The sequence below is a fragment of the Pundamilia nyererei genome, unplaced genomic scaffold (genome assembly GCF_000239375.1).
Source record: "Pundamilia nyererei isolate P.nyererei 1_Seehausen unplaced genomic scaffold, PunNye1.0 scaffold00027, whole genome shotgun sequence".
Taxonomy (NCBI): Eukaryota; Metazoa; Chordata; class Actinopteri; order Cichliformes; family Cichlidae; genus Pundamilia; species Pundamilia nyererei.
Genome location: NW_005187428.1, coordinates 1,256,346 through 1,266,807, shown reverse-complemented (window position 1 = coordinate 1,266,807; position 10,462 = coordinate 1,256,346). Strand labels below are relative to the sequence as shown.

General features: G+C 42.6%; 1 protein-coding gene across 1 annotated transcript in view; it reads left to right on the top strand.

Moving 5' to 3' along the window:
- Positions 1 to 556: 556 nt before the first annotated feature.
- Positions 557 to 10,462, top strand: part of LOC102193253 (lipoma HMGIC fusion partner-like 3 protein) — a 23,357-nt gene continuing 13,451 nt past the window's right edge. Inside the window, exon 1 of the mRNA XM_005728053.2 lies at positions 557 to 1,776. Coding sequence (XP_005728110.1) covers positions 1,350 to 1,776 — 427 coding nt within the window. The 5' untranslated portion in view covers positions 557 to 1,349. The remainder of the gene's footprint in view (positions 1,777 to 10,462) is intronic.

Here is a 10,462-nt window from a genome sequence, read left to right as displayed (position 1 = left end):
CATGTTGCTGCTCATTTTAGTTCCACAGCGGCATATTTGAATTGTTTTAGTTGCTTACTTGCTTTGTTTTGTTGTTGTTGTTTTTGTTTTTTTTGTTTTTTGTCTTACCCTGAAACAAAGGGTGGCGTTAAAAAAAAACCCCATCATGGCAATGTGCTCTCTAAGTTTATTTCACCTGATCATTTGATCGTTCCCTTAGTTCCCAAGAAGGGGGACTTGTAACAATTTTTCCCCCTTTTTTTGTATTTAATCCATGAAAGTCAACATGGCTTTGCAATTTTATTGCATTTTCAGTAGCAAAACACAAACTGTGCATTAAGCTGATCACCCCCCCTGTTTGCAGTTTCATGAACTGTTACATAACCTCTCGGCATTAGACCAGCACACGTCATGAAACCGAGGAGTGTTAGTCGTTTTTCTCCTTTCTTTGCCCCTCCCCTGCAAAACGGCAGGTGCCTCTGGTAGCAGGAGGTCGGGAGGATGGCGGTGGAGTATCATCCAGCAATAAAAATACATTCATACGCGTTGAATCTTTCCACTTTTAGACCATTAAAGTCGCACTCATATTTCGTCAGTCCACTGGCCGTTGACGCAGCGTTATCCAGAAGGTGTGTGTCACTATGTGCACGGACTGCCTCTGCGTCGTCTCTGCGCCCCTCCCTCTCCGAGTCCCAGCATCACCGACAGCCCCGCGATGCTGTCATAACCAACACGTTTATCGTTGACGACGCAGAGAGGGGCTGCCGTGTTTTCTGAATGGTAACTGTGATCGGGTTGCATTGATTCCTAAGCAGAATAAGGGCCTTGTGTATGTATGTGCGACCACCTTCGGAGACATAACGGGCTGCTCGTTACAGGCTGAAGCCGTTTCTTCGAGGATACGTGCGCGTCATATGTTATAGGCTATAGCTGAGGTCCATGTGAATACATGCCTTTAGATGTCGGGAGGCTTTCCGAGGGCAGTACTGAGCTATAAAAGTGCGGCAGCGATGTGCACGTCCGACGGCCACACGGAGCGAGCGCAGTGAGAGACCGTTTGTTCCACTGTAGTCTTTGACTTTTCAGCTGTCGGTCACAGGCAGGGTTCAGGCTCTCCGCTTCAGCTCCTCACTTGGTTCACCGCCTGGTTTTATGCGACGTCATGAGTTGATCGCGCCTGACAGATGTTGCTGTGTTGCAGATGCACAGGCATCGCTCCTCACGTTCTTCTCGCTGCTGTTTAAGCGTTGATTAGGTTAAATAATAATAATAATCATAACAAGAAGAAGCTGATTATATTCTAAATGTTAAGCCCTCGCTTTGCTCTCGGACAGATCGCAGCGTTCATTTAGTCTTCGTGATTGCATAAAATGATACCTGGATCCGCCGCATCAATGCTACCGTCAGCAGAAGCCGCGAAACTGTACCAGACCAATTACGTCCGCAACTCCCGTGTGATCGGACTTCTGTGGGCCATCTTCACTATTCTGTTCGGTATTGTTAACGTGACCATCTTCTCGCAGCCCTATTGGATTGGGGATGGCATGGATACGCCGCAGGTCGGCTACTTCGGCCTTTTTCATTATTGTATTGGAGACGGAGTCTCCAGAGACCTGACCTGCCAGGGTAGCTTCACTGAGTTCGCCGCTATCCCCTCTGGTGCGTTCAAGGCCGCTTCCTTCTTCATTGGAATGTCTATGATGCTGGTCGTCACCTGCATCGGCTGCTTCAGTCTCTTCTTCCTCCTCAGCACATCCACCGTGTACAAGATCTGTGGCTGGATGCAAGCAGCATCAGGTAAGTGTCCTTTCGGAGGCTAGCTCACCGCCACTGCTTTTTCTTTCTTTTTTTTAAACGTATTTTTAAGTATGAATATATTGCCTAAATGTAAAATGCCTGCAAGAGCTTAGAAGCTGGCCAGCTGTTTTCTGTGTATGCTCTGCTAGGCTCAAAACACTGGGATGGATTGAATTTTGATTGATGAGTTGATGAGATAAATTAATTGGGAGCGGCCAGGGTGAAAATAAACAGTCTCCAGGATCTCCCCGGGAGCTGGCAGTCAGCCCTCCCGAGCAGACCGTGCTGTCCATGGTGCTGAAGGGCTGCTGAATGCATGACCAACATCGCTGGGGTATTTACAACCCGAACAAGTTTCTTTCTGAAAGCATGGATTACAGTTTTAGTAACATATGAAACATTGTCCAGCTCATGATTAAAAATAAATAAACAAGGCTGCTTATTATTAATAACTATTAAAAACTTTGATTCATTTTCTTCCTTGTATTTGTCTTACATTTGAACAATTTCAAAAACCTCGTGCCTGCATCAATGAGAACCTTTGGACTTCAAGTTTAATCCAGTGTTTTGGATTTCATGGGATATATTGTAATAATATAATCACAGCAGAGTCTCTAGTGTTTTAGCGTAAGCAACTGAAAATGTTTATATGCGGTCTTGTCTTATTTGTAATGCAAAACCACATGGAAAGTGCACACTTATTCCCACAGTGATTAGATAGCTTGGTGCAGGAAGCTTGGCGGGCACACACAAATTTAGATTAAAAAGTTTCTTTTAGCTAAAGGCCACAGAACAACATAACATAAGCATTAAATCACATGCTATGTTGGTAATATAGCACATCACATGTATAGTTACAATGCAGCCCAATTTAATGTAACTTGTTATATGCAAATGATCTTCAGCCTGTCCTCGCAGCCAGAAGACGTGTGTGCTCTTATATGTCAGAGCTGGTTTTCAAAATAAGTCGAGGTCAGCCTTTCAGCCGCTGGCAGTGTATTCTCACTAACGGTGGGCTGATGTCAGCGGCAGCAGAGGCCTCGATCATCTGAAGAGTTCAGATGCTGCCAAACATCGGTCCTAGCTCAGCTGCACTAGTGGTCAAAGCAGTCGGCTTGCTGTTTGCAACAAACAGAAATGAGGCAAAGTGGAGGGGAGGGGGTATTTGGAAAGGCTCCAGCTCAGTGTGTTATGTTTGGGCTGAATTAACGCAATAAGCCCGTCTAATAAGAAGACCGCTGGGCTTTGTGCTTCTGCAGCTAAGAGATGAAAGAGAAAGCCAAAAGGAGAGACCCTGACCACAGCAAGTTGGCACAGCGATGCCTAATGAGCAAGTGTGACTGTTTAGCACTGTCAAACTTTATTACGCTTAGAATCAGCTTAACCTTCAGCTGGCTTCACTTATAGAAGACAGGTGGCCCACTGGCAGTTCCTGTGCAAGTCATAGATGGTGATGAATGGCAGCTCAGTACAAAATAAAGTGAATACAAAAGGGTTCTTCATTGAATTCTTTCCTTTTATCTTATATTTTTCACTTTAAAACATTTTGGTAGCTCAGTATATGACAAATCTCATACCTGTAAAGCAAAGTGAAATTAAACCTGTCAGCTGGTCAGCGGTAGCTTGTTGTCACCCATCCCTGCTGCTAGATTGGCCAAGGACACAGTCAGTATTCAGAGCACTCTCCGCTCCATGGCACCAGCCTTTCTCTCTTCTCCAGCAATCATCCTTATGGGTGTCTTATAGACATTTTTACTGGGTGATATGACTGGTATGAAAACACAGCATGTAACAGTACCATGCCTCATTGAGTAAAAGGTCTATTCAGGCACACTAACTGAAAATCAAGGTCATACTTGACGCGTATACGTAATTTAAGTGGTACTCTGTATGCCGGTTTTGCAGGAGCTTTCATAAATCCCCTTGGGCTGAGGTCAGAGGATGGTGGATAAAACACTTAACATAGAAAACTCACGCTGTTGCACAATGTTCCTCGCCAGCGAATCAGCGTGTGAGAACGCATCTCTAGCCATCTTTTCTGTGAAGTCCAGGTAGAAACATTGAATGTTTGATGAGAAAGTGAACCAGCAGGACACATTAGAAGTCTCAAAATGCCCACCGTGGCCAAACAAAGCTGAGTGCAGAGAGTGCTCAAGCATCCAGCCGGCCTTTGATGGGCTCGTACCCTTCTACTCTCCTCAGCAGAGCCATTTTTGTCTGTGCCCCTGCAAAAGTTCATGGCATGTAATTATAGGTGTGTACAACCTTTCTACCCCCCCCCCCCCTCATAGAGCTTAAAGACAGCAAAATATATGATGCACGCTTTTCTGGCCTTTAACTGCAGTTCTTCAGGGGTCTGCACACCAATTAACTACATATACAGCGAGGTCAGCGATAATTACTTCACTGTTTTATAGACTGACGTGCGTACTTTGCCTTGTCGGCCGGGCTGACAGACTTTTTCTGTAGTTCGCGCTGCAGTGTCTGTTTTTGAGAAGAGACAGTGTGAGTCATACACGTGAATGAGCAACACCAAAGCTCTGTAAAGCAGGAAATGATGTGCAGACAGAGGGTGACCTATTTGGAATAAACAGGTTTCATAAAGGTCAGGTTTCTACTTTCTGACTTCTTTGTTTATTGTAATATTTCTTTCTTTGTTTTATTGATACTCAAGAATAACTCAAGAACAAGAAATCATTCCTAGTAACGTATGTGCAAAATTGTGTGCTTTTTGTAGTATTTGCATAATTACCTCTGATGATTAATTGATACATAAATGACACACTTTGCCAGGAGGACCTATTGCACAATCAGGAGTCATGGGTTTTCAAGAGGTTTTTATGTTTTATATTGAGGTAGTTCTATTTTGCATAAGATGATGCTGTATCACAATAATTAAAAATAATAGTAAAGGTTTGTATTCCTGCTTTCCTAACATGGCAAGTTAGCGTCCCATAAAAAGACAGTTTATGCTTAATTAGAACAAATATTTAATATATACACTCACTGGACACTGTATTAGATGGAAACCAGGTTGGGCCCAATTTTGCCCAATCTTTCATGTTGTTTATGCCAAATTCTCACACATCTGAATGTTTTAGCAGAAATCGAGACTCATCAAACCAGGCAATGTATTTCCAATCTCCTGGTGTCCAATTTTGATGAATCAATGTGAAATGCAGCTTCAGTTTCTAGATCTCAGCTGACAGGAATATATCACCCACTGTGCTCTTCTGCTGCCATAGCCAGTCTGCTTTGAAGTTGTTATACATTCAGAGATTTTCTTTATTTTCTGCATGACTTGGTTGCAAAGAGCAGTTATTTGAGCTGCTGTTGCCACCTTATTTTTAACTCAAAGCAGTCTGGCCATCTTCCTGTAACTACTTCACTTAGGTATTATTAGCAAAAGTGTTTTTTCAACCACACCCCAAGTTTAGTTTTCAGCTCCTGATTCAGACATTCTCTTCTGCTTGTCCTTGTCAGGGTCACGGGGGTAGAGGGATGGCCATCCCAGTTGTCTTAGGGCAAGACGGCGGTTACACCCTGGACAGGTCGCCAGTCTGCCACAGGGCTAACACATAGAGACAGATAATCATTTTGGGCAATTGAGAGTTACAAATTAACCTATTGCCACTAACTGCATGTCTTTGGAATGTGGGAGCCGGAGTACACGGAGAGTTCCCACCATGCCACCATGCTGCCTAACTAACTGGCAACTCCTGATCCATTCGTTAATAACTTTCTCACTGAAGCACACTGAGTCACAGTAGTTGAGCGTGAGTCACAGAAAGCTAGAAAAGGAACAAAGTGTCACATGTTGAATATGGGATTAGTTTCTCATCAAACCAAACTCACCGAGTTCAAACAGATCGAACAGGATCATCACATCAAAACTTCAAACCTCTATGCTTCAAGCAGTGGTGAAAAAGGACAGTGAGAATATTAGGAACACGCGAGGTGATGAGAAAAAGAAAAAATAATAAGGACCAAATAACAAAAGGTTTTGAGGTAAACAAAAAATCCAGGTCAGAGACAGAAGGCAGACAGAAAACAAATGAGACGACAGAGCTCAGCGAAGACGATCTGGTCTTTCTGGTCACCTCAGTCTCTCTCCACATATTTCTCTTTGTATCATTATCTCCGTTCGCTGTTGTTGGCTTTTACTCCCATAGTCCATCTGCTCTATTGAGAGGCTTGTTGTGAAAGGAGCTTTAAATCCTGGTTGAATGTAGAGGTGGAAAGTGGTTGGAGCTCAGCATGAGAGCAGCAGTCATTGAGCTGCACTTGTCACTGCCGCTGGACCAGAAATGCTCCAGCTCTCTGGAGTAAACGCTGCAAATGAGAACTTTTGTCCAGATACAAATCAGACTTTCAAAAGCAATCTGAGGAAAAGACTGATTTTGATGCTTTTTCTAGACATTTCAGATGTGTTCCACTTCTCTACATGTTAATGCATGTCCATCCCTCCTCGGGGACTGATACACTTTTTTAGCATTGTGCTAAAAAGGTCCAACTCCTTCAAGCTGCTGTTATGAATCACTATGTTATAGCAGCATACAGCATATAAAGACCTCCATTTATATTCAAATATTAGAAGTTTTAAATTTAATTTCAAAACGTGATAATACATTTTCTTCAAAATTATACATTCAGTTTCAGCATTTTCAAAGTTTTTGATCACTGCTTGCTGCAGGTTGAATTGGGTTTATGGCACATTACAGCTGTTTCCCGGCAACTGTTGTTTGTCCATTTTTGACATCTCTTTTTTTTTCTATCAGTATTTTATGTCATCCACACAACTCCATTTGTGTAACTATGATTGCAGCTGTGACAGAAACTTATCCTCCTTTAGCCCTTTTTGAGATTTTGCTGCAGTCTGTTAAACACGTGACAGAGACAGCCCTGTGCCCAGTCACTTGCACTGCTGCAACTCTGTACTAAACAGAGTAATGTGTCTCAACAGTACATTAAAATAGATACCCACTGTGGCAGATTTGAGAAACAACATGAAACAACACAGGACAGCACTCTCTGCTGTTACTGCAGTAACACACAGTAGTGCCTTTCACTATGACACCAGTGAGAAAGGAAAACTTCATACCTCTTTATGCCAGGGGACCGGGAATGAAATGACAAATGAAAGGAGGAGATCTGAGAGATTTCGAAACAGATATATGAATCTTTTTCAGACTAAAAATGGCTTGAAAATTGGCTGAAATCTACCATGGCCGTGTGGGAACATTGGCAGTAGCGGTGAGGTCGTAAAGTGAAACAAACTGGCTCAGGAGTTACAGAACTGATTTATCCTCTTGCTGTTTCTTCTCAGCGCAGCAGTGAAACTCAACCTTTTTGCAGCAAAATAAACTGGATGCACAACACTGTTTATGCACTAATCCACACCTTTGCAGCACCCGGCTCAAGAGTCGAAGGTGAAACAGTCTGTATTTAGCTCTGTTTCTACGCTGTTATTTGGCACACTTGTCGTCCTTGCACATCAAAAAATCAAGGAACGATCTGCTTGCTTTCTTACCCATTTTTCTCACGTCCACCCAGGTACTTTGCTTTCAAATTACCTCTCCGTTAACACTGTTCCATCCCCCAGTTTTTTGTAATTAAAAAACACACGGTCACTTGAACCATCTAATTATAGTCAGAGGAAGGCAACTAAACTATTATGTATGCAGCTCACACTCCTGCTGATTGTGGACAGGCAAAGAAGATCGATGAAGGATATTACCCTGCGTGGTGGTGCAGTGGTCAGCACTGCTCCCTCACAGAAACAAGTGTTCTGGGTTTGACCTTCCAGTGTGGACACTGCATGTTATCCCTGTGCCCACGTGGTCTCTGTCTGGGTGCCCAGATATCTTCTCACAGTCCAGAGACATGTTTGGTTAACTGTTGGCAGTGAATGAGTGATGAACACAGTGCATAGATTAAAGTGCTTTGAGTGGTCAGTTAGACTATAAAAGCCCCATATAAATGCCAGTCCGTATCTACACACCACCATGCACATTGCACATTGAAGCATGGTAATTTGCATGCATGCAATGCACTCGCTCCTCTTTGCAGTGATTACAGCACATACGGAAGCGAGGTCTATGCTGTTTTTGTAATGCATACTTGCTGATTTAATTCTACTATGTGGTTACAGAACAGCTGGTTTAATTTAAAAACCGCAAGACTGCCTATCTGGAGATAAAAACCAACAGATCAATGCTGATTAATTAGCCCACACTTTGTGAGTTTGAATGTAGCAGCGTGGAATAAAAAACTCAAAATGCCAGCCAAGTCATCATCATGACTCCCCTGTGTTCAGTGTCCCTGTAGCGCTGCAGGGTGTGGAGTATAGATTTGCCGGAGTTAATCTCTGTGATCTCAGAAGTGGCCTAGCTCAGGCCAGAGCTCCGGCAGGGGAGGCTGCTGATTTATTCCACAGGGGGAGGGATGAGGTGGGATGGCAAGGGCACAGTGACCTAGAGTGTTAAAAAAAACTTTGCATGCTGTAGTGATGAATATGTGATGCACATGTAACTTCTGAGTGCATTTGTCTAACAGCTAAAAATAATATTTGCTTTGGAGGTGCAGATGCAGCATATATGTGTATATATATATATATATATACATATATATATATATATATACACATATATACATGTTCTTCTCTCTACAGCAGGCCTGACTAGTCTATTTTCATTTTCAGTTCATCAGTGTTCATTAATGCTTTTTAGCTTTGGTTTATTTACACCAAATGTGTTCTTTGGCACATCAAACACCGAGTAACTTTTCAGTGAGCTTTGACCAATCCCATCCATCCATTTTCTTCCACTTATCCAGCTGAAGCGTATCCAAGGTATCATAGGGCAAGACAGACACAAAGATACAGAAACACACTCACAGCTATGGTAACTTTAGAATCACCAATTAACCTAATCCCACTAACTGCATGTTTGGACTGAGAGTACTTGGAGAGAAACACAGAAAAGCTCTGGCCAGATGATGGATTCCAATCCAGGACCTTCTTGCTGTGAGGCAACAGGGCTAACCACTGCACCACAATGACCAAACAATGATCTTTTCTTGAAAATAGCCAAGTGGGTTTAATTGCTTAAACCGACTCAAGTAAAACCTGACCTAGGGCTGTTCGATATAACGATATATATCGAATGACGATATAAAAACGTCTATCTTTCATTTTAGGCTATTGTTTGTTTCGTGCTGTTGCAAAATAAACTGTTTACGGCAATATTTTTTCATCGTTTTGATGGTCACTGTAGTGGTTATATTAATTTCTTAAAGTTCTCTCTTTCTCTTATATTTAATATAACCACACTACAGACGGACAAGCACCTGTTTTTATGCGTTGTTGTTAGCAACAACAACGGTAAAACCATCACGTGTCCGCTTGTTTATTTTCCACATAAACCTTTCACAATAAAGCTCAAGATCCTGTTGAGACTTTTCAAAATAAACTGAATCACGTGAAAGAGTATGCAGAGTATTTACCGATGAGAAGCAAAAAAGGAGCCGTCAGGTGCTAAAAAATAAACCTTAGACTCAAACGTTAGAACCAGCTTTTCCCCGCAGCACGCTGTGTAATAAATACTCACAAAGAAAACGGCAGCGTTACAACCTATGTCTAAAAATGTGTAGTTTAATGTATCGGTAAAACACTCGACTCCAGATACACGACGCCCAGCTGGAAACACTTCAGCTACCCGAGATTCACAGAATTTACAGAAAATGTTACATTTTTGTGATTTATATCGTTATCGGACGATAGATGTTTTATATCGGGATATAAGATTTTGGTCATATTGCACAGCCCTAACTTTGGTCTCTAATCCTAATCAGTGAGTGAAAGTGAAAGTGAAAACCTAAAAAACTCAGCAAGAGGAAAAAAGCTAAGCATACCCAAAACAAAAAGGTTCCAGCTGGGCTCAAACCACTGTCTCCTGGCTGGATGATGCTCTGTCCTGGACTCTCATTCTGTCTTGGGTGAATGCTCCCATTGTCAAATGTTCACTGAGAGATCACAGTCCTGCCTAAGCCATTGCTGTTTTGCCTCCATGGTCCCCGAACGGGTGACCCAGTGAGTATTTGTCACAGAGAACTCAAAGGTCTCTTTTGATCCCCATTGCCCTTGCCAATCTTTATCCTCTGTGGAGGTACAAGCTGCATCTGGACCTGTTACATAAGCCCATCACCCCAGCCTGACTCCCTCCTGCTCTGCTCACTGCAGTTTACTCCGCACTCCTCCCATGATTCCTCTCCCCCGCTGCCTGCATTCTCTACCTCTGTATCCTCACCTAAGCTGCCATATCTCTTAAGTTCAGTCAACTGATAATTTCCAAGAAAAGCCTTTTCTACTGTATGTCTAGCTTGCTGCAGGGCATTTACATGCTGATCTTCTTTTTAACTTCAATTGATGTGTAATAATGAGGCTCTGACCAGATGGCGTAATGATTCTTACGCCATACACTCTGACGGGGAGGAGGGATTTAAACAATATCCTAGATAGCTAGACTAACAGTTACTAAGAACTAAACCCTTTAACCCCTCATCTATTGTTTAGTATATCTACTTTATTTAATAAAAATTGCATCACTGATGTCATTGAGCCTGAACTGCAGTGCTTTCAGATATGATGCAACAGAAAATTAAGCGCACCGTACATTTATTTTAGTCA